Source organism: Aristolochia californica, unplaced genomic scaffold, assembly GCF_029961685.1.
Source record: "Aristolochia californica isolate CCGP_79_NKW_82.1479 unplaced genomic scaffold, dmAriCali1.0.hap1 SCAF_8, whole genome shotgun sequence".
NCBI lineage: Eukaryota > Viridiplantae > Streptophyta > Magnoliopsida > Piperales > Aristolochiaceae > Aristolochia > Aristolochia californica.
This window is the reverse complement of record NW_027182279.1, coordinates 39,017,213-39,041,402: the sequence shown is the minus strand read 5'-3', so window position 1 is coordinate 39,041,402 and position 24,190 is coordinate 39,017,213. Positions and strand designations below refer to the sequence as shown.

Genomic DNA, 24,190 nt, shown 5'->3' with positions numbered 1-24,190 from the left:
TCTAATCTTCGGGCTTCTGTTACGACGGGATATCCTTCATACCCCCTGCAAGCTGAGCGTCGGATTGGAACAGACGTAAAACTTGAAGCGAAAAAATTCAAAAAGATGACGTGAAATATTTTTGGTGAAAATGTCGACCAAGTGAAATGGTGCATGCTATGTGTGAAGTTTGTTAGCAACAACAAATTCTCGAAGGAAATAATAATCCAATTCAACATGTTTGACTCGTTTGTATAAAATTAGATTGAAAGTAAGAAGAAGATTGCACTTTTGTTGTCACATTAAGAGAAGAGGTTGCTATATAATAGGAACATATAAATTGCAAAGAAGATGTGTAAGCCAAAAAACTTCAACTACAGTGTGCGCAAGAGTATGATACTGAGATTCACAGCTAGAACATGATACAATATGTTACTTTTTAGCACTCAAAGAAATCAAATTGTTTCCAAGACAAATGGAGTAACCAGAGGTAGAGCGACGAGTGTCAGGACATCTTGCCCAATCAGAATCAGAGTAAACAACTAGAGCACCAAGAGTAGCAGATGGGTGAAAGGTAAAACTAAAGTGAATGGTGCCTCTGACATAGCGAAGAATACGCTTAACAACAAGAAAATGATCTTCAGTAGGAGAATGCAGGAACTGGATAACAGAGTTGACCACATGGGCAATATCAAGGCACGTGATGGTTAACTATTGAAATACGCCAATGAAAGACATGTAAAAAATGGGATACAAAAATAGAGAACCATCAACGGACATATGCTAGGAAATGACCATAGGCGTATAAACAAATTTGCTATCAAGTAATTGAACTCGAGTAAAGATATGTGTATATTTGAGCTGATTGATAAATAGTCCATCGGTAGTTGGCGAAGCTTAAGGCCAAGAAAGAGAGTAATCAAACACTTAGTGGCAAACTCAAGAAAATGACCTTTAGTTTTTTTTGGATAATGGTGGATAATCCATAGAATTTTAGACCCATAATTTTACGATTGCAAAAAATAATGGTCTGGTTCTATTAAGCGAGTTCCTTAATTTGAATTTTAACAGCTTTACCCTTCAACTACATCCATATTCAACGAAAAGGAATGGTGCTTACATATATTACCTCTGTAACACAATGTGTAATGGAAAGTGTAGTATCAAAGGGGAGAAGAGAAGCGAGCATAGGGTGAGAGCAGAGCGAGCGTACTAGGGAGTGAAAGTGAATTGAGTTACCAGTTCAAACATTGAAATGCAGCAGGGCTTCCATCTCCGGTCCATGTCTCGTTACACGTAAACTACGTCTGGCAGCCGGACTGCGACGCAAGGCTCGCCATGGCCAGCAGACATGTCGCACCCGTCGGCGACAGCTGCGCTCGCCCTTGCTCTCGGTTTCCTCCAACTGTCTCGTTAACTCCTCTATCCGATCCCGGAAGCCTGCGCATCTGCTGTCAACGAGCCGGAGAGATCTCTCAGCGGCCTCTTGAGCGGCCACTGCGGCAGATGCTAGCTCTTCTTTCAGCTTCAGCTTGTTGGCCAGGCTGTTAATGGAAGCCCTTGCATTGTCCAACTCTTGCTGGAGGGCTGCTACCTGGTAAGGGAGAAAATTACTTATACAAAAGCTCATGGTTATCTAGCTTTTTAAGCATTGTTTTGGTCATTTTATACTATAGAGTTGGGTGGGCATTAGATAAAATTCACTATCTCATTAATTCATTAGGGTATGCTCTGTAACAGGCATCATAACCAGGGGTGGGCGTCTTGATGTTCTGAGACGTCTTACCCATGTCAAAACACAAAACTTCTCAGGAAGGGACATTAAATTACACCTCAAAGCTAGATTGAACGTTAAAGCCATGTAATGGACATTACAAAACACATAATATATTCACTGAGTCTAGGATTTTGGGCAGATATTTATGCAAAAAGTACCTTACTCTATGCAAAAACAAATAGAGAAATAAGATCAGAAATATACCTCTTTATCACGCTCTTCAATGGCTGTCTTACCAGCTTCCACCTCTACTTCACAAGCTTCCCTCCACCTTGTGACATCTTCCTCTGCTTCAGTTAGTTCTGTCATCAGCTCTTCAACCTTAAAAAAAAGGAAATTAATGCCAGAAATTAGAGCTGGTACATCTTTAAGAAGTCCTCGAGTTGTCTTCACTAAATAGAAAGCAAATTTACATTTTGGGTTAGCAGAACCTCCCTTTCTTCTAGATCTTTCATGTAAAGCGTGTTTTCTGCAATTTTCTCAGCCTGTTTCTCTGCAAGACTCTGCAGGCGCTCGCTTTCTGACCTAGCATGGGCATTGAAATTACAGAAACTTTAACTCCGGGTGCTTAAAAGCATGTGTGATTTATTATCTCTGCTAAACCATCACATAATATGAATGAACTTCAAACAGCATTTAAAAGTCTTAGGGAGCAAATGAAGCAGATGTACAAAGGTCAGTCTGATAAACTCAGGAGATCTCCTCCTAATCAACACAGGATCCTGAATTAATGTCAAATTGCTCTAATGCTCTCCATTACATGTGTGTCTTCTTCGTTTCTTACATGTGTATAATTTGAGGAGGTTCACATACAGGTACAAGCTCTAATACCATTTCAAAGTTGAGTTCATGCTCATCCTAAATTGTAGTCAAAGTAAAGAGACCTCTTCCCAAGTGATAAACACTGTATCTTTTTATTCTCAATTTATGCATTTAGTTTAAAATTTCAGATGTTTTAAGTTAAAAAACTAAGAAAATAATATTATACCATGCTTCAAATAAAAAATTGCATTCTAAACGTTGTTGGAGGTGTTGTTGTGATCACAAACTCATCTCTTGAACTGATATTAAGATGGAGATTACAAAAAAAAAAAAACTACCTAGAATCCTCCAATGATTGTTTTAATTGGGAAATCTCAAACCGCAGGTTCTTCATAATCTTCTCCACAGTTGAAGCCTGGCATCACAGCCACAGCAAACCTCAAAGGTCACACAGATATTTATATTGGGAATACAGTAACTTAAAGCTGGAAAGTCCATCAAACTTGAAATGATAATTCTTCCTTTTGTAAAGCTATCTATGACTTGTGAAAAAAATGAGTCTATGTGGTAAAATGAGAAACTTATTGTCAATGTAGCAGATTTCCCAGCATGAACTGTTTGTGTTGGAGGCTTTAAGACAAGGCTTATTTCTGCAAATTCAAACAGGTCATTTTGACTTTCCTTTTGCATAAAATAGAATGATTTTGGCCATTTTGAGGATTTAATGTAACAGCAGTAGGATAACAACTGGATAGGTTAAATGGGGAACCTGTCCTGATCCGTCTCATTTAAAACAGAGACAAAGAGACCATCCTACACCCTGTGGGGTAGAAACGGCGATTAGGCAAAACACCCTACCAGCTTTGGGGCTAAGGACAGGTCAGCCAGTCCTGCCTCACATGTTGAAAAGGGAGGGGGGCTGCTCCCCTCCCTCCTTGTCTATCTCCTTATTATGTGGAGACAGACGGGGAGATATACAAGGAGGGAAGGGGAAAGGTCCTCCCATTTTTGGTCTCTCTACATTGTGACAGAGGATGCAGAAGGAAGGGAAGGCACCCTTCGTTCCCATCTCCTCTTTGCAATAGAGAGTAGACAAAAAGAGGAGGGGGAGCCACATTGGGGTTCTGGAGGATGAGGTGGGACATTGGGGCAGTGGGGTAAAGTCAGATTTCAGGAAACCCAAGTCCGACCTGAGCCGTTACCATCCCTACAATGCAGATTATACCATTTGTCATTTAGACCCAATTGAATTTCAAAGTTCTAATTTGAGACATCATCATGCATCCAGTCTTGAAATCAAAGCAGCAAATTAAAAAGTGCAGGAAGGAAATACCAGGGTAATTACTTCCTTGTAATTCACACCCAATTGAATTTCAAAGTTTTCATTTGGGAAATCATCATGCATCCAGTCGTGAAATCAAAGAAGCAAACTAAAAAGTGCAGGAAGCAAATACCAGGGTAATAACTTCCTGCTCACACTCATTGCTGTCTGATATTGGCCCAGCATTTGAGCTAGAAATGCCAGCTGAATCACCAGTTGAAGCACCCACCATGAACCCAAAACCCACCTTCTGCAACCCCTTCTCTGCAAACTGCAGTAATGCCACTCTTTTCTGCTCGCCACCTCCTTTTAATCTATTCAACTGTTTTTCCACCGTTTCTTTTTCTACAAGGGCTATTCTAAGCAAGCTACTTATGTCTCTGTTCTCCTCTGTCAAGCTCGCCACACTATTCTCCAGCTTCTTCTTCTCCTTTTTCTTCCTCTCTTCATACTCATATATCCGCTCCTCAGTTTTCTTTGAGAGTCCATGAACAATCCTAATTTCATTCAGAAGCTTCTCTGCTTCATCATCTACACTCAGATGCTCATCTGCTTCAGTTTCAGTTGCAAAATTCTCTGACTTCTCCTCAACAATTACTTCTCCAATTCGCGCCAAACAATCTTTCACAGATTTGATTGAATGACAACCCCGAAACAAAGCCTCCAATTTCTGATTCTTTTGTTCGCGCAGCCCCCAAATCCTGTCTTTTGCAACTTGAAGCTCACCTTCCAGACGTAATTTATCCCTAATTTCATCATCCCTCTGTCTGCTCAACTCATCCTCTCTTTCTTTAAACACTCCAATATTCAAATTAGATTGTCTCTCTCATTTGATACCTCTTCAAGTGCTTGAACAAGACGGGAGGTTCTGCTTCTGGGCATCATCTCTTTCCCGCTGGAGGACAACTAGACCTTCCTCCAGACCTTCACATTTTGACTGGAGATATTGATACGAGATCTCAAGAACCTTCAAATCGGTCAAAAGAGGTCTATTTTCGAGTGAACCGTGAAGATCATCGGGAGGGCTGCAGTCGGAGGGGAGATCGTTGCTGTTAACTGGATCGACGGATGCAACTGCAGCATCCTCCATGCTTTCGATTCATTCATTGGTACAGTTTCAGATGTGAAGAAGAAAGAGGGAAACGAAAAAAAGTAGGACAGGGAGAAGAAGAAAGGATCCTCAGCTACCAGTCAGAACGAGGTGTCAAAGGGGAAGAAAGGTAATGTTGCGCGGGAACGTAACGGTCAATAGGAGAGGCAGGTTCAACGAAATACGCTCACAGGTAATACTGTGAGAAGCTTATTAGAATTTCAAGTTGAGGTAACCTTATTGGTAAATTGTAATTTGGATACTTGGACTATGATGGCATTCCCGTTATTCTCCTGCCAGCTCCATTTATCTCTGGACCCAACTTCATCCCCCAACTTCGCCTCTTCCCTCTCTCGGTGCCCACAGCTATCGGTCCCGACGGGAAGTTCTACATCTCACCTTCTGATGACGACCCACCGGAAGCTGCTGAAGACTCTGATCACGGCGGCTCGAAGTTCAACCAAATACAGCACAGGGCCGCACGGGCGCGGAAGCTCGAAGAAGAGCAGTTCAAGAAGGATCAGTTCGTCTTCCTCTCCGCGCTTTCTACTGAACAGGACGCCGCCCAGAATCCCAGTTCCGTGGGCCACGAGTCTTCTAGTGGGGATGATCTCTTTGGGGAGATTGATAAGGCAATCACTCTCAAACGGCAGGAATTTGTCCAGCAAGGTTTGCTGGAGCTAAATCCCAAGAAGGAGCCGGAGCTTCCTGAAGGAATTGAGGAGCTTTCGCCGGAGGAAGTCGTGAACTTTTGACGAGCTTCAGGGTCTTACTGTGGTGTCTGAGGAAGCAAACGAGGAAGATGACCTCGTTAAATTTTCTGATGCAGGGCCCTGTTTTAGAGTTTGTGGTTTGAGTTAGGTACTTGGCTTTCCGCACCTTAAATGGTTAGTCTTTTCGGGTTGTATTGGCTAGGTATCTGACTCAAAACTCCGAAGTTAAGCGAGCCTGGGTGAGAGTAATTCTAGGATGGGTGACCTCCTGGGAAGTACTCTTACCTAGGATTTTAACATGGTATCAGAGCTAGGCACGCCACGGCCCGCGTTCGTATCCCGTGAGAAGCAGCTCCAGAATGGGCGGGGTGGGTGTCAGAGTGGTTCCGTCTACTCTTGTTAGAGTTTGTAGTCTGAGTTAGGTACTTGGCTTTCTGCATCTTAAACGGTTAGTCTTTTCGGGTTGTATTGGCTAGGTATCTGACTCAGAACTCCGAAGTTAAGCTAGTTTGGGCAAAAGTAATTCTAGGATGGGTGACCTCCTGGGAAGTACTCTTGCCTAGGACTTTAACAGTAGCAAACAAGGAGATAAATATAGATGAAACCCTTGGATGTAAAGCTTTGGTTATAGTAGAAGACACTAATTCAGTTCTTCCGATTTTAGCTGCTACATTTTATCAGCACCCATCGAGAAATATGTCTGTAATTGGCGTCACGGGCACAAATGGGAAGACTACTACCTCTTATTTGGTGAGGAGTATGTATGAAGCACTGGCTTTGAGGACTGGAATGTTAAGTACTGTGACATCATACATCCATGGTGATAATCAACTAGACACATCATCGCAGACCGTGTCTGATGCACCACAACCCACTCCTGATGCAGTTATGGTCCAAAAATTGTTGGCCAAGATGTTACATAATGGAACTGAGGCAGTTGTCATGGAGGCAACTTCTCAAGGTCTTGCACTAGGCAGTTGTGAAGCTATTGATTTTTTATTATCGCTGTTTTTAAAAATTGAACGCAAGACCGCTTAGATTTTCATAAAACTTGGAGGACTACAGAGATTCAAAGGCAAAGTTGTTTGCAAGAATGGTGGATCCTGAGAGGCTCCGAAAGATTGCAAACATTGATGACCCGCATGCACCCTTCTTTTTGGCACAGGGTAACCCTGATGTGCCAGTGGTTACATATGCTCTTGAGAATAAAAATGCTGATGTATACCCATTAAAATTCGAGCTTTCATTGTTTGAGACTCGAGTATTGGTTAAGATGCCAAAAGGGGTATTGGAGTTATCATCTAGGTTGCTTGGGAGGCATAATATTTACAACATTCTTGCTTCAGTGGCTGTTGGAATTGCTGTGAGTGCTCCACTGGAGGATATTGTTTGAGGTGTCGAAGAGGTGGATGGGGTCCCAGGAAGGTGTGAATTGATTGATGAGGAGCCGGCTTTTTCTGTGATTGTGGATTATGCTCATACTCCTGATGCTTTATCTAGGCTTCTAGACACCCTTAGGGAACTAAAACCTCGAAGAATTATTACAGGTACGAATATATAATGCTTCTGATTTTTCTCTTTTCTATTACATTTTTGCCAAATAAGTAAACTGTATCATTAAGGGAGGAAATAACAACCTAATCTCTCCATGGGAATTTTTATCTACATGATACAATTTGAATAATGAGCAAGACAATGTCATAAAACTAGCACAGCAATCCTTATTGTCCTCCACTAACACTATGAGTTAATAAGGCCAGGTGTAGTACTTCTCTTTCTTCACCATCCAATTTGTTTTCTACAGATGGATTTTACCAACATTTGGCACTAGCAAAAGTTGATTGGAGATTAGGCTATTGTATTATCTGACTTGAGTATGCTCTGGTCAACAGCTTAATTTTTTAATCTTTGCCTGTGGCCCATGAGTGTGTTGCAACCCCATGTTAATGTGTCTAGAGAGAGGTCATGTTGGTCGCGAGAGATAGATAGGAGAATAAGAGATCTAAGCCCTTGGTTGTGCCCAATAGGATCGAGTCTTAAAATACACATCTACGGGATGTGAAGGCCAACGAGGAGGAGGAGACAAGTGACTCTAATCAAGAGGAGAAAAACTATTAGAAAGTACCCTAGAGAAGTGGCACCAACTATGTAGAGGTAGAAGAGTCAAAGAAGACTCTAGAAGAGGAGGCACCAACTCATCAAAGGCAGAAATGTCCAGTGAAAGATTTAGAAAAGGGCGGCAACTAAGTTGGGGGTAAAAAATGTCATAAAAGATAAATTTCTAGAGGTGAAAACAGTTAGTCCCACATAAAGAAGAGAGCTGCAGTTCCAGTCACCAGTCTATAAATTTTATAAGACTTGCAATCTTCCAATTTCAATACAAAACCCCTTTTACCTAGCTTTGGCTAACCTTAGGCATTTAACCAACGATAAAAAGGACGTGAGGCAGCTCACCCCCATTCAAGGGTTCCTTTCAGTGTATCGAATCTCACAAGCTCAAGTGCTCCCCAAGGAGGATGACCCCTAGCAACGCTAGGAGTCCTTCGTACTATTTTCTATTCCTTTCATTATTTATTTTAACTTAGTCATTTACTTTCATTGGCCTACCTACCCTTCCCCTCCTATTTCTGACTAAACCTCAGGCTATACGTATGCCTCCCCCTTCACTCATGAGTTCCACTCCCGTCTCTCCTTTCCATCCGAGCCACTCCAGCCCATCATTCCATAAACCTACGAGTCCATTTGATCCACCTCTTCTTACCTTTCCCTAGGTCCTCTTCCTCATATCCTAGCCTCTACACTATTCTCCCTCACCAGCCTACCTTAACCCCAGCCCTAAAACCCTAACCCTAATTATATGCAGCCAAGTAGAGTTCTGTTCAAGGTACCAGGTTTCTCTACTTTAAACCCAAGTTACTCTAGCTTATAAAAATCTAGCAAGAAAACAGGATTGCAACAGAGTGTGATCAATATGGTGGTGACATGTTAACCAGGCCTTCGCCTGTCATTTGTTCATTTCCAAGAAAGAAAAATGATGATACACCTTAAGTTATCTTAATTGCTTTTTCTTTAAATGCAGCAATTTATCTAATTTCACTATTTGTGGCCATCAATAGGTTAAATGGTTTTTTTCTCCAAAAAAGAAGAAGAAGATATTGAATTTTATCTTATCTAACTATCTTTGCTTTTATGAAGTATTTGGATGTGGTGGTGATCCTGACAAAATAGTTCCTAGTTAAACCAACCTCTTCAGTAACAGCATGGGTTTGTTTATTTGTTGTTCAATTAGAAGTTGAAAAGAAAGAGTTCTTTGATGATAGGGAGGAGTGTCGAGAAGCATTGCATTATATTGATGAGCTTCATCAAGCTGGAATTGACACAAGTGAATTTCCGTGGCTGTAAGACAAGTTCATTCTGTCTGTGGTCATCTGCTTTCTATCATTAAATTCTGTGTTTGGCATGTGTTTGTTGTTGACTATTCCAGCTTTCAGGTAGAAAGTTTGAGTGAACTTGCACTTGTTCAGCCCAGGAGGGGCGTTCATGTTGGATATTTTGTTGTTTTTCCTCTGTCCAGGATGCGCTGCTATGGGTTTAAATGAAATAGAATTGTAGATGAGCTTTATAGATAATCTTGCACCCCTGCAACTTGAATATTTTGAACTTTGAGGAAGCTTTTTCATGTTACTTTTGTGATCGTGGTACAGCCTTGAGTTTGAGTGGGAATAATTTCTAATAGGTTAACTAGTTCTTCTGCATTTAGAAGGTTATAAGTTTGCAGACTTGTAATTCGAAGCACTCATCATCCATTATTCATATTTACTTTACATTATTCACTTCTGAGTTTTGACAGATGATCCTTGTGAATTTTAGGGGATGCTTTTCTCACATTTTTCACTCTAAACGACTGCAGGTTACCAGAGAGTCATTAACGTTTGTGAGACATGTTAAGGAACCCAAATCTATAGACCGATCAGGCATGAGACAGTTTGCACAATCAGGTCCCAGTAGTGCTATAAAGACGGCTTGCAGCTCTTCTTCCATTCATCCATTTGCCTCTGATCCTTACATTTTGGCCTGAGAACTCTTTGCATGAACTGTGATCCATATGAACTCCCGAGTATCTCATGTTGACATGTTACAGTCTTCCAGTTGTTTTTCGGGCTATGGCCGATCTAATTTGTAATATTTCTGTGCAGCATGATGGTTTTTTTGGTCATCGATGGGTTTAAACTCAGGTGGCTTTAGAAGAGAAAACAGGGGTGGAACCTGTCACAAATTTTATTACTTCACCATGTACAAATACCATGATCATGAGTAAATAAAGAAATCTAGGTTTTCACTACATTGTTTCTTTTACAATTATGTATGCATGGATGAAATGGAAACTTTTGGCTGAGTGAAGCTGGCTGGACAAAACTTGAAAAGGGGATTAATATGTTTACAAAACTTATAGTGTTTGTGTAACAAAGTAAGAAGTTGAAAAAGAAAGAAAGAAAGAAAGAAAGAAAGATGATAGAGAGAAAAGCGCGAGAGGAAGAAGAGTGTGTTGATTTTGCACTCATTGAGAGGTATGAACTGAATTCTTTGGATCCTCAATATTCTTTGAACAACCTCTAAATGAATCTTTGTACAGTTTTTCGTGAACTAATTGACCACTTTTGTAGCAAATGAGATGTCTAACTGAATTACGGTTGCATTAATCAATTTAACTACCAATATTTTATACATAGTCTTGTCTTTGAGCGTTTCACTATTGTCTTCGTGAAAACTATGATTTACTTCCACAGGCATCTTAACAGACTTTGCTCCCAACAAATCATACTCTTGTAGCATTTATATAACTTTCATCATTCGTGTTAATACAACTCTTGTTTTGCCTCATCCACTTACACGATCAATACCACTATTCCAGATACCCACTTCATAATAAACGAGGAGTGGTCACAATAACTTTTTAAAAAAATTGAGGATATAATAACTTTATAGAGTTTGTCAAACTACACCTTGGGTTTTGCCTAAGGTCGTAAATAGCCTTGTTCAACCTATGTACTATACATATCTTCTCTTGAGCAACATACCGAAGAGGTTGTTTCAGGTAAAAATCATTCTTTATGTCCAATTGAAACATAAAGAATTCCTTTGTTACTACCACAAAAAAAATTCCTGAACAGATGTCAACCTTGCTACAGGAGAGAATTTCTCAAATACTTCTACACCATACATCTGAGTAAATGCCTTATCAACAAGTCTATCATAATACCTCTCTATTATCCCATCACCCTTGTACTGGACAATGTAGACCTATAATTGAACCAAACAACAATAAAGTTGACATCAACATGCAGGATCTTGATACAAGCAAAATGACAAGTTTGGAAGACTTGAGTAGACATATGATTAGCAAAAGACACCCTACACCATCCAACGATCTATCTTAATACCTATCTAAACCTCATGAAACTACTCAATTGGCAGCACAAACAATCAGCTTTAGTGGTATGGCACTAAACAGAGAAGAAACTTTTGATTTTTTAACTTCAAACAACAAAAATTCTAAAAAACTCCTTTTCCTTGGAGGAAAATAGACGAAACTCCTTTGCAATTGGATCTTATTGCACTGATACCATGTTAACGGTAGGAAATTAAAAAACAACAAAGATAAGAGAGATAAAAAAAAAGGCATGAGAAGAGTGTGTTAATGTTACACTCCATGAGAGATAAAAAATCAACCTCTTTTATTATATATTACTTAAGTGAAACATAAGATACATTGATAGAAGTACCCCTGTGAACTCAACTCCTTATATCGCCCTTTTTACATTACTTAAAATTTTGAAAATAGAGTCATATAACTACCATATGTAGAAAAATCAATGTTATAAAAACTAAACCGAACCAACCAATTCAATCAGATTACATTGGAGCCAAACCCTTTTCCAATTTGTCTTTAGGTAAAAATCGGATTTACTTTACAATCAAATGACCTAGTCGATTGATCTGCTTCGACCATAAATTGGGCCTATTGAATAAGGATTTGTTCAATGAAAAACTTCTTGTAGGAGAAAGGATTCAAAGTAGAGAACAAACACTTGCATGAAAAACGTCATACCAACTTACCAAACTATTGGACTGTGTTAAAAGCTAATGAAATAAAAAAAAATTATATATGATCAATCTAACGGTAGCATTCCACTTTGCCCAACCTACAATTGAACCTGGTCTAAACCAATCATCCGACTGATTTAATACCTAATTTGGTTTCAATAACATTGAGCCGAACATTTTCTAATACGACTAAAGTAAAAAAAAAAAAAAATACCCTTTACATGACAAATTCATAAACATAAAACTCTTAATCATATATTTTAAAAAAACTATTATCACAATAATATCTCATATAATATCTTCCACACATGACTTTGTTTTGTGCCCATATTAAAGTCATTTTCAAAGGGGAACAAATGTACAAATTTACATCAATTCAACATTAATTGAGCATCGATAAGGAACCTTCATTTTGTTGAATTATTCAAGGTACAAACTTTCTATTCTTTCAACCCATTGATTTCTTTTAAACCTAAAACCAACTAAAAAAAATAAAAAATTAATAAATAAAAAATCATATATGATGATTTTCACCATGTGATAAACAAGGTAATTTTTTAATACAATAATTACCTTTGTGTTTCATTTTCAATAGGGAAGGGGTTCTATTCCATTAAGGTGATAAGAAAGGGAATGCCCCCTCCCCTCCAAGGAGGGCAGAATGAAGCCAAAAGTCCCTTCATCTCGAGTTTGAGAGGCAATAAAGAGGTTTTGCTCCATATGTTTTATGAGGAGGGAGGTTTGAACCCCTTATTGTTTTTTTTAATAATAATAATAATAATAATAATAATATTATTATTATATATTTCAAAATTACCAAAATTAAAATCCCAGAATATTCCATTCCATCATCTTTGACTGAGCATCTATTTTTGTCAGCTTTCTAAAATGGGGCCCATGGTGTGCCGTGGTCACGCCGCCACGTGCATTGACTACAAATCTCCCTTTTCCTAAACTCTAATTAAGATATTATCTTTAATCTTTGCTTCCTCCAACCTTTTTACAATTTCACCAAATATATCCAAAAATAAATTATTTTATTTTATGTACATTACATGAGGGACTGAATATTTTTTTATTTAATTTAGTAAATAATTATTTTAGGCTGATTAATTTAAAGTTTTTTTTTTCATCTCAACCTTTTTAATTCTGATATATATTATTCGATATTTATATATATATACATAGTGTTTGTGTATGTGTATGTGTATGTGTATGTATATGTTAGACTGTCGAGATGGTTTATGATATAAAAAAGGTAAAAATAATTATCTGTTAAAACAATTCCCTTTGATCGATTTTTTTCCTGTTTGTGCCACCTTGATAAATAAAAAGAAAAATGTTCATAATATTTTTGTAAAAAATTATAAATAATAATAAAAAATTGAAATAAGATATGATTGATTAATAGTCACTATAATTATTTTTTACGAGGTTGATCGAACGATTGTTTTTTATTCAAACTGTTCAACCACAAATTATTAAGAATTTATTTGTCGTCAATAGTGAAAAAGACGTGAAATATATATAAAAAAAGTATTCTTCGTCTAGAAGCAACATCTTTTTAAGCTTTAATAATTTTAAAACATCTTCGACGTAATTTTAAATATTAATTCTTTATCTTTTCAATATCATGTTCGACTTCATATTTTATTTCTTAAATTATTTTTATTAAAAAAAATTGAGCAACAAAAAATAATTTTTTTAAAAATAAATAAAATCCAACATAATTTTCTCTTATTCTTGAATTTTATAAAATACAAAATTTTCTAAAAATTAGGTTGATTAGTGATTCTTTAATTAAAATTATAGGAAAAATTAAAATCCAAATATATAATTATAAATATATATATATATATTAAATTATTAATGGTAAAATATATTTTAATTCATAATAAAACTGTTTATAATTATAATTATTTTTAATTAATATTTTTAAAAATAAAAAATATTAGATAAAAAATATTTTTTTCTCTTCTCTATTATTGCCTTATCATGAATGGTTCATGCATCAATAAGCCAGGTCATTCTCGCCTTGACGGTCCGTCCCCTAAAAAATAAGTCAACCACTACAAACCCTCCACGTATACTCATACGCCAGGACTTGACACGTACCAACGACGGTTGCATGAAGAGAATCTACTCCGTAACAGAATATCTCCCAAATAGATTCCTCCGTACAGCTTTGACGAATCGACAGGTCTGACCGACTATACCCCATCCGTTTCACAACTCCCGCAGATTGTCACCGTCGGTTTCCTCTCAGGATCTCAGGTTAGCGTCGTCGCGCGGGTCACCGGTAGAGTTTCTCCGTCGGCTTGTTCGCATGTGCAGCTGAGCTCCCGAGTGCCGACAAAGAGAGCTTTCGCCTATCGCGGCAAAGAAGACGAGGATTTAATTGAGTTTGTCTGACTGCGAGGAAAACGAGGCTTGACATATCGGAGCTCGCCTTCAGCGAAAGGAGGGAGAAGACATTGCGAAGCGGAGAGAGCGCTGAAGATTCTGGTAGCTATTGACGGCAACGATTGGATGTGTTGTTTGATTTTGAGCTCATTGAGTTGTTTTTAGTCTTCGAGATTGACGGAAACGATTGGATGCTTTTTTGGAGGAGGATCTTGAGCTCGTTGAGTTGTTTTTAGGCTTCGGATGGTGGAGAAGAGAAGGAGACGGGAGAGGAAAGTTTGAGGATGGTGTTCGAACATAAAAGGTGTGGATGATCGCTGTTGCACTGCTTAGTTCTCGTTTTTATTTTTTAATGATTGTGAATGTATGAAACAGAGGAGGTGGTGAGTAATTGATTGTAGGACAGGAATTTTTTTTTTTATTGGATTGCCGTTAAGGTACTTTACTATGGATTTTTAATATTTTAAAGAGTATCAGATCGTGTTTTGTTAAAAGACACGGATAGGTTGGAATTCTTTTGGTAGGTTAGCCTTTTCTTTTTCTTGCTATTTCTTTATTTTTTCGACAGCATCTCTACTTTTTTTCTTTTTTGATTTGAACAGCATCTTTACTTGTTTAAGCATTTTGCTATTCATAGGAACTTTCGGGGTGGCTTTCTTCTTTATAGTTTTCTTTTGCGATCTTTTATGCTGTTTTCGACGAAGAGTGAGATGATTCTGGACAAACTTCCCAGAGATACATAACATCACGCGGGAGAAGAATATGTTAGAATGTTAACATAATTAAGGCATACTTAAGGCTTGAATACAGTTCTGCAGGAATTTCTTAAGTGTTGCAGTAGAATGATATTACACGAACTGTTGGAATTCTTTGTGTACTAGTTTTTTTCTTTGGGTGGAATAATTCTCTTCCTTTTCTTTGTGCAAAATTTACAGGGAAATGTTTGAATACATAGTGCTAAGAAACCATAAGCCTGAGGTCCTGGAATAGTTTTTCCCTCGACTTGTTCCAGCCTATGGCTTTGGTCAGCTCCCTACCGATTCAGCAGTTTGGAATCTGGCCCAAGAAAAATATAAGGTATGGAGTGGAGATGGTGAGGCCTGTAATGGCGTCGTCCAGCAGAGTAATCGAAGACGAACAGCCGGCTCCGGCGGAGGACATGATATTTGTTGCGGTCGGAAAAGAGGTGAAGGATACTGGATTGACTTTGTTGTGGGCTCTCGAGAATGGGGGTGGGAAAAAAATCGGACTTCTCCACGTTCATCAACCGGCGCAAATGATCCCCCTGCGTAAGTTCGCAAATTCTGTTGCTGGTAGCATTCTTCTCATTTCAAACAATGATCTTTGTCGATAGCTGTCGGCCATTTGTCCAACGACCCAAAGGCCTGATCTTAGTTTCCGGGTTGGGTTCTCTGATTTCATTTTCTGGCGCATGTCAGATTGTGAAATGAGTAGTTAATAATTCCATGTTTTCGTCAGTTAAGAGATGTTATTTTCATTGTGTGGACAGTGGGAGGCAAGTTCTCGGCAGAAAGGCTTAAGCTTAAGCAAGTTCAAGCGTACAGGCAGCAAGAGAGGGCAAAGATGCAAGAGGCCTTAAGGAAGTACCAGAACATTTGTGCGACGGAAAAGGTACACACTTTTCTTTTTCTTTGCTTGACTGATTGCTATTAAAATATTTTTGAAGAAATATACTCTGAAGCCAAGCAACTCGAAACTACACGCATCAGTTATTCAAATTCCAATTTTATTCTTACAGGTGCAGGTGGAGGAATTTGTAATTGAGATGGATGACATAGCAAGAGGAATTTTGGAGTTGGTTGCTCGACATGGAGTAAGCAGGCTTGTCATGGGAGCAGCAGCAGACAAACACTACTCCAAGTAAGAAGATTGCGTTAAAGATTAGTGTCCCTGTTTCTTATTCTGGATGTCTATTTCTGTTTCTCCGCATGTAATTTGATTTCATGAAGTCTCCTTAATTTTGAGCTTTCTTGTCACATCTCAACTGCAGAAAAATGAGGGTGCCTAAATCCAAAAAAGCAATAGTCGTGAGCAAAGAGGCACCTCCTTCGTGCCAAATATGGTTTATCTGCAAAGGTTCTCTTATCTGCACAAGGTCTGCTCCTGCTCAGAGAAAGATACTTCAGGGTTTTATTAATTTATCTTTATCAAAATCATTAATTTATCCCCATGGTACATTTACTGGAAGTTCCAGTTTATCTGCACCCATGATTTCCAAGTAGATGGTCTGTACTGGACATAGTATGGCTGTTATAACTAGATGTGAGTAAATGGAGACTACTGTCATTAGGTCACATAAGTTGGTTTTATCGCATGCATTTTATCTTGGTTTCACAATAATAGGTTCAGTTGTAAGAAGATTATCCTTTGGATAGATTCCCACTTTTGGACTTTTCAAAGTTAAATACGTAAGGAGTTAAATCACCGTATCATACTGGTTGTGCAAATGGGCCTAAATGTTTTTAGAAAGAGTGGCTGATTGAGGGCAGAGGTGTGGATTGTGAGGCGTGTTGCTTGTTGTCTTAAAGTTTTCTGCTTTCTCATGTTAGAGATGGTTCAAGATCTTCTGATTCCCATTTTAAGTGCTGAAAGACATTCTTCTGCACACATCTTTAATGAGGGTTGCCTTTTCATTTCCAGAGAGACCAGTTTGGATGGAAGTGGGGTCTTTGTGACTCCTCCATCACCTGTCATCGTGCCCAAGCCTAATATTCAACCAACCTCACTTAAATCAAGAACTGCAAGGCTGTACAGAGAATTCAGTTTGACGACTCCAGATTATAGCTCACTGCTTCGCTCAAAAACCTACAGTGGCAGTTCTTCTCCTGGAGAAAAGGAAATAGCGCAGACAGATCCAAGTAGCCAACTGGGCAACCTAGGGTTTGTAAATGCGTGGAAAAGAAAGTTATTGGACAGCCCTTCACAAAGACCTGATAAGTCAATATGGTCCTTAAGTGATGATGGTGCAGGTGTTTCAGTTTCAGGGTCAATGGTGAGAGATGAGGAGAGTGACAAAGGATCTGTTTTGACTCCAGTACATCAGATTCAGATGAGTACTGGATTTTCGTCTCCCCTTGATCCACCGGTATGCTGTTACTTTTGCATCTTTTTAATGATACTAGTAATATCTACTTTGGAATTGTTTGTTATGCAAAAAATTTTAATTACATAAGTCAGTCCTATGCAATATCACTCTTCTTATATTCTCTTTTGATAAATTCATTCTTCATAAAAATGAAATTGAACCTAAATTTGTGTTTCCAGAAATTTGATAAGGTTTTTGATCTACTTAAAGAATCTATGATGGAGGCTGAGTCCTCTAGAAGAGAAGTGATTGAAGAATCAATAAGGCGTGCAAAAGCTGAAAAGCTCTCTCTTGACACCATGCACAAAGTAAGTAATTCTTCTGAAAAGATAGCTCTTAAGGTTTATGCTGAGTAATCTTCTCATATGCAAATTTTTATGTACATAGACAAATTAATTCTTCTGAACAGCTGACTATACGTTCATATGCAGAGAAAAAACTTACATGCCTAGTTTCTATCTGAAAAACACAGGCTATATTGGTACAATGAGCTTACCTCCACCAAGTAGTTAGTGTTTTAGTCATTTCTCCATAGGATTTTGGCCTTACCTGTAGATTCCTTCCGTTAATTTTGTTTATGTGAATCTGGTCAAGTATGATTTGATACATGTCCATTGATATGCGTCGCTTTTAGGATGTCACCCTGGTTGGTTTTTTTAGTGTTGTTTTGTATATTCTAGTATACAAGCAATAATGATTAGTTTTATTTATTGTTTTTTCATAATAAGAAGGTAATGCATTAAATTGATCTCTTAGTTTCTTCTGGAAAAAGGTTACCTGGGATTCTGTTGATTTTGGCAATAAATCAAATACAGTTTCCGGCAATTGATCTATAGGTTTTCCCTTTGGTATGATAACTGACAAGTACATGAAGGCTAAAAAATGGTTTTAATTTTGCATAAGCGTATTAGCAGTGTGGGACTATTCCTTAACCTATTCCTTAACAAGCAGCAACAAGAAGGGCTAGGTATTATCAAGTGAACAGAAAAATGACAAGGATATAGGATGAGAATCTTCGAGATAAGGAGAGTTAAGAGAGAAATCACTTGTCAAGCTTAGTTAGTCTAAACATATAAAACAGTAATCAACTGAATCAACTACTGCATTGTAAAACTAAGTTTCTTAACAGGATTTCTCTTCTGTGTGATACAGTCCAACAGAAATTAACACTATGAAATTGTAGACAAATGAAAAGAGAGTTGTAGTTGATGTAGCGGTTGGAGGACTACCATAACATTGTTTGACAAGGTTATGATGATGAGATAAGTCAAAACAATGTCAGAATGGTAGTTGAAATAAAATCACAGTGGGAATTATTTCATTGAGTTTTTTTTTCTTTTCCTTTATTTTTTTTCGGTGTTGTGTCTTTTTCTTTATTTTTGTGTTTTTTTCTCGGTCTTGTGTCAAAACAATGAGCTCAAAATCCTTTTCTTTTTCACCTTTCTAGATTTGTCACAGTAGACACATAAGAAACCCTTGGCTCCTTTAAGACTTCAACACATGACCTTTCAGAAACTGTTGGCATGTGATGGGGGTAAGGCTTAACTTGTGTAAAGATCTCGAACTTGACATCAGTGCGAATAGGAAACCTAATGACCCAAGGCAAACCGATCCAGGTCTTGCTCAAATTCTTCCTGTTTTGAAATGAATCCTAGAATGAATTAGGTGCAGCTCATTGAGCTGAAACAACAAATTGGGACAATCCAGGCTGGAAAAAGACAATGAGGCCGCTAGCAAGCCTTCATCCTAATTTACTCTCATTTCCTTGTGCTTACTGACACTAACTGCATGAAACTTTTTCTGAAGTTGGTGCCATTCTAGCAAGACCTATGTAAGTGAATGCTTTTGGATGTCAGCAGATCTCTTATCTTTGTATGTAGGTTTTCCTGAAGGGAGCTGCAAACCTCTAAGATTGTAACATGAAAGCATCCATCTTGCAATTCAATATGTAGTGTAGTCCTAATTATGAAATTCTAAAATATCTCACTAAGCTATTACAAATCAACTAAGACTCTTTGGATCTTTTCTAATTTGAATAATTGGTGATGATTATATTATCGTCACTGTGTTTGGCCTACAAAGTATAAATTTCCTACTGAACTGAAAGCTTTCATTTAAGAGGATCCTCAGGCAGACATGTCTAGAGGACATTTCCTCCTAGCAAAACGCTTGTGCAAAGTCTGAGTTTATAAATGTCAATTTATTTCAGATATGATGTTCAAATGGGTGAAAGACAGGTTAGTGTAACTTGTGGGAAAAATGAGTCATCTATCTTCTACATGTGAAGCTCATACCCCGCTCTTCTGCAGGCAAGACAAGCGGAGAAATCATACAACAAAGCGCTCAAGCAAAGAAAGGAGGCTGAAGATATACTAGGTCAAGAAGTGTTTAACCTAGAAAACATTAAGGCTCAACATGATGAAGTTATGAAAGAACTACTCAATGCCAGAGAGCAGCAAGCCACACTAGAAAGCCAAGTTACTGATTCTAATAAAATTGTCAAGGAATTAGAGGGAAGTCTTTCAGAAGCCCAACAGGATTTGGAGACACTTAAGAGAGAATTCCATGACTTGCAAAGGGAGCGAGATGAAGCAATTAGAGAAGCTGAAGAACTTCACAGAAGTAATGAAGAATCATGTTCAAGCTCCGGAGGCCCACATGATTTCTCATTGTTCTCTTTTTTTGAAATCAAGGAAGCAACTCAGGGGTTTGATCCGTCATTAAAGATTGGTGAAGGAGGGTATGGTAGTGTTTATAGAGGGCTACTTCGGCATACGCGAGTTGCTGTCAAAGTGCTAAATTCTGAGAGCTTGCAAGGCAGGGCAGAATTTGAACAAGAGGTAACTACATGCAGTCTATGCAACGTTTGGATAATTATGACATATGAGTTATAATATTATAACATCAGATAAGCTGTTATTTGACAAGTAATCTTCTTATTTCTCTTGTCTTGTTGCGTGAATGGGAGAGTTATAGTGCTTCCAATATAAACCATCTAAAGAAGTATATAGTAACTAGGAAGGTGAAAGCATTCATCTGGTGAAGCATCCTTATATTCTCTCTGTGATATTCTGTTTTAATGATACTGTTATCATTGTCCTGCACATGTTTCCAAGTTGTAAACCTAGGTCAGGCTAAAGAGAGTGGAGAGTAGAGTATAGAAGGGAATGTGGATCTCTCATGGTTATCCTGTAGAATGGAAACTTGTCCTCAATGGAACTTTAATTCATGGTGGCATATTTTGATGCTAGAGCTTGGTCTGGATGAAAATTTCTAATTTTTGAAGTTTTCTAAATCGAAATATATTGATAGTCTTACATTGCTCAAAACCGATTTCTGGTTTTTTTTTTAAGCATCAGTGATTGTTTTAGAGCTGAGTTCGATCTTGGGATGAAAAAAATGTAATCCTTTTTGAAATTTTCATATTTCAATTCAGGTGGACATCTTAAGCAGAGTGAGGCATCCCAACTTGGTAACCCTCATTGGCACCTGTCCAGAGGCTTGGTCCCTCATTTATGAATACCTCCCAAATGGTAGTCTTGAAGACCGTCTCACCTGCAAGGACAACTCTCCTCCTCTCTCATGGCAAGTTAGGACCCAAATCCTTGCAGACATCTGCTCTGCCCTTCTATTTCTTCACTCAAACAAACCCCATAATATTGTCCATGGTGACCTCAAACCTGCCAATATACTCCTGGACTCCAACTTTGCTGCAAAAGTCAGTGACTTTGGAATTTCTCGCTTTATTTTGAGAAATGATCAAAATTGCAGCACCACTGTAGGCTGGAACACTGATCCCAAAGGTACATTTGCTTACATAGATCCTATGTTCCAGTCCACCGGCATTCTTACAAGGAAGTCAGATGTGTATTCATTTGGTGTAATAATTCTACGTATATTAACGGGAAGACCAGCTTTGGGAATTGTTAAACAAGTGAAGGAGGCATTGGAGAGAGGGAATTTAGATCGGGTTGTGGATGAGTTGGCAGGAGATTGGCCGTATTTTCAGGCAAATCAGTTGGCACTATTGGGACTAAGGTGTTGCGAGATGGACAGAAAAGAGCGACCTGATCTTGAATCAGATGTGTTGAGGGTGATTGAACCGATGAAGGCCATGCTAGGGTCTAAGACCCCTTCGTCTCCTACTGGTTTCGATGATCTAAATAGACCACCACAATACTTCTTCTGCCCAATCTTTCAGGTACGTAATTATCTACACTCTTAGAGCATCATATTAATGTAGTAGTGAAAGTGAATTCAGAGTTTTCAGTAGCCAAAAAAAACAATGAACTACTGCCACAGCATGAAGGGGTCTAAAATTAATAAACGATGGCCATAAACATATCCAGACTCATCTAGCCATCTGGCTTTACATCATTCTCTGGGATTTTCCATCATGTGGGAACTGGTGTAAAAGATGCACTCTGCACCTTTTCAGACTTGAGGGGATTCAGATCCGAGGTAGGGTCCTGTATCCATGTTCAAAGATTATTGCCCCTCATTTCATAAAAAAAAAAGGGTTATTGCTCCTGTTTCTTGCTCTTTGTTCAATATGTCTGCTACTCTACTGGATGACAATGGAGATGAAAGAACATTATGCAAATTCAGCAGAACATAGAAAAGGAAAGAAGAAATGATTTTTTAGTGAAAACCAACAAAGTTTTTTAACCTATCTACTTGAACTAGTAGCTACAAATATTTCCTTTTCCCACCATAATATGATGTGAAGAGAGGTTCTTTCATTTCAATCTTTGAGTGGAGTAAGCATCGGAAAAAGAGCATGTAACAGGACAAACTGTGCTCTCCCATGAGTTGAGGATACGGGTTTGTAAGCACCTATACCGGGTGATACTTAGATGATGATCAATCAACCACTTGCCACTGGTTGGAATATTAGTAGCCAATTGGGTCTAATCCATGAATAGGCCCTGTTCTATAAGCTAAACCAACAATACCAAACCATTAAATAACCATCATTATAAAAGGTGAGTCCAGCACCTGGTCCAATGTGCTTCTTTTCATCTACAAGTAATAGAAATATGTTTCTGCCTGCAGGAAATTATGCAAGATCCTCACATAGCAGCTGATGGTTATACTTATGAGGCCGAGGCAATCAAGGGATGGCTTGAAAGTGGCCAAGATACATCCCCGACGACCAACCTCAGGCTGGCTCATCAGGAGCTCATCCCCAACCATGCTCTTCGTTCTGCCATCCAAGAATGGCTGCAGGGTCGATGACTTCTCTCTTTTCCATTTTTATTCCAATACAATTTTATGCATCAGTAGATCTACAGAAGAGTTAATTTCATTCTTTTCTAATTTTAGCTTATTTTTGTTTTTCAAATTTAGATTTGTATTGTTGAGATATCTGTAAATAAAATGTTTATAAGTAATACATCTTATTTGTATGCATGATACAATAAAAGATGACAAAAGCAAATATACATAGAATGCGAGCATTCATTAGCATGATTATCTGGTTAAAGCATGGAATTATGACTTAGACTTACTACCATCTTAGCCTGAGCAAAATCCTGGTCAGGAAGCTCAGCCTGGTCACTTATCTTGAGTCTAGAAGCTGGACTCTTTCTAGATTCAGGACAAGTCAGGGAAACTTACAGAAAATAGAAGTGCCAATCTGGCACCTTGACTCAACCCTGAGCATTTCCAAAAAAATAACCAGGCCTATAATGTCTTCAGGGACAGTTCTAATCTGTTCATGATCAGTCATTTCTGTTCAAGGGAGGGAAAACAGCATACTTGTACAAATTTCTGAATTGTTTATTCTTCTTCCAGTTGACTAGGAGAACTGAAAAGAAAAGGAAAAAAAAAGGCATCTTCAAACATAAAGACCTGCCTACCACTCCTCAAAATGATGACTTTAAGTTAGAACACAAATCCTAAAAGAATGCAAGACTCCATTAATTTAATATCTGATATTATGGAAACATTTTTAATTTAAATACTAATAAAATAGAATTTAAAAATAAAAATATTTACTTACAGTTACAAATGGAGTTTATTCATATTTTGTTAGTTAAGAAACTCAAATCTTAATCCTCTTTGAGAAATAGTTCAACATTTATCCTCTTTCAAAGCTGACAACCATGCCCATGCTATCGACGCAAATAGCATTTTATTTAAATTTATAAAATTTCATATAAAGTAAATAGAGATTAGACACATAAGGTTGAAGCTAATCCAAAATAATTTTTTTAAAAATATTTTAATATTTATTGACCTATAATTTCAAATAAAATTTTTAAAAATTAAAATATATACTGAAGTGGAGTCTTTAAGGATTATAAAAGATTAAAAAAAAAGATGTATGAGTCCACTATGGCAACAAGGCATTGAATCTATCTTTTAAAACATAAACCCATCACTTGGGGTGGTTTTGTATTTATGCAGCCATCTCAAGTTGGGTCCAAGGCATATCCTAAACTGACTAATCAAATTAGAAAGTTTTTTTCCTCAAATAACAGACCAAATATCTTATTACTCATATGTAGCCCTCTTTGTGACTCCTACACGTAAATTTTGTGTGTTAGCCTACACACTGATACCTGTTTTGATACCATATGGATCTAAAACATATCCCAAGTTAGAAAATCTATTTTTTACCTAATAAACTCAAAATCTTACTACTCATTTGTCTATGTACGACTGTTTTCAACTTCCTCACATGTCAAACTCCTATTGGAAATGTTAGTCCAAGACCTAGGCATCATCTTACTAGGCCCAAATGTCCTCATAAGATATATTAACAATTTTAGGTGATTTGAACAATTGAGCTAAATAGGGCTGATAACAAAAGGAGGGAAGGTCCTTCCCTATAGCGAAAAGAGGAGAGTAGAGAGGGGTGGTGCTTCCTTGTTGTTTTCCTCTTTGCTTTACCTTGTAAGTTAAAAGGGAGTAACTAACCTAGCCTCTC

The 24,190-nt window shown here is 38.0% G+C and overlaps 2 protein-coding genes and 1 pseudogene across 3 annotated transcripts; 2 read left to right on the top strand and 1 right to left on the bottom strand.

Moving 5' to 3' along the window:
* Positions 1-1,017: 1,017 nt before the first annotated feature.
* LOC137938496 (uncharacterized protein At3g49055-like) lies at positions 1,018-4,662 on the bottom strand (the record flags this gene model as incomplete). The annotated part of the gene is made up of 5 exons (XM_068783447.1): positions 1,018-1,573; positions 1,961-2,077; positions 2,170-2,281; positions 2,857-2,933; positions 3,973-4,662. Coding segments are annotated over 5 exons (1,347 nt in total), but the record flags the coding sequence as incomplete, so codon positions are not given.
* Positions 4,663-5,062: 400 nt separating this feature from the next.
* LOC137938495 (UDP-N-acetylmuramoyl-L-alanyl-D-glutamate--2,6-diaminopimelate ligase MurE homolog, chloroplastic-like) lies at positions 5,063-9,984 on the top strand (annotated as a pseudogene).
* Positions 9,985-14,171: 4,187 nt separating this feature from the next.
* On the top strand, positions 14,172-22,761 carry LOC137938985 (U-box domain-containing protein 33). 2 transcript variants are annotated; one of them, XM_068784129.1, is made up of 10 exons: positions 14,172-14,454; positions 15,086-15,439; positions 15,661-15,782; positions 15,910-16,031; positions 16,162-16,266; positions 16,812-17,256; positions 17,436-17,564; positions 19,566-20,096; positions 20,693-21,457; positions 22,312-22,761. In XM_068784129.1, the coding sequence occupies exons 2-10, from the start codon at positions 15,166-15,168 to the stop codon at positions 22,492-22,494; spliced, it is 2,676 nt and encodes an 891-aa protein (XP_068640230.1). In that variant the 5' UTR covers positions 14,172-14,454; positions 15,086-15,165; the 3' UTR covers positions 22,495-22,761. The 2 variants fall into 2 exon arrangements, with proteins under 2 accessions (XP_068640230.1, XP_068640231.1); XM_068784130.1 differs by lacking the exon at positions 14,172-14,454 and adding an exon at positions 14,869-14,914.
* The last annotated feature ends 1,429 nt before the right edge of the window (positions 22,762-24,190 follow it).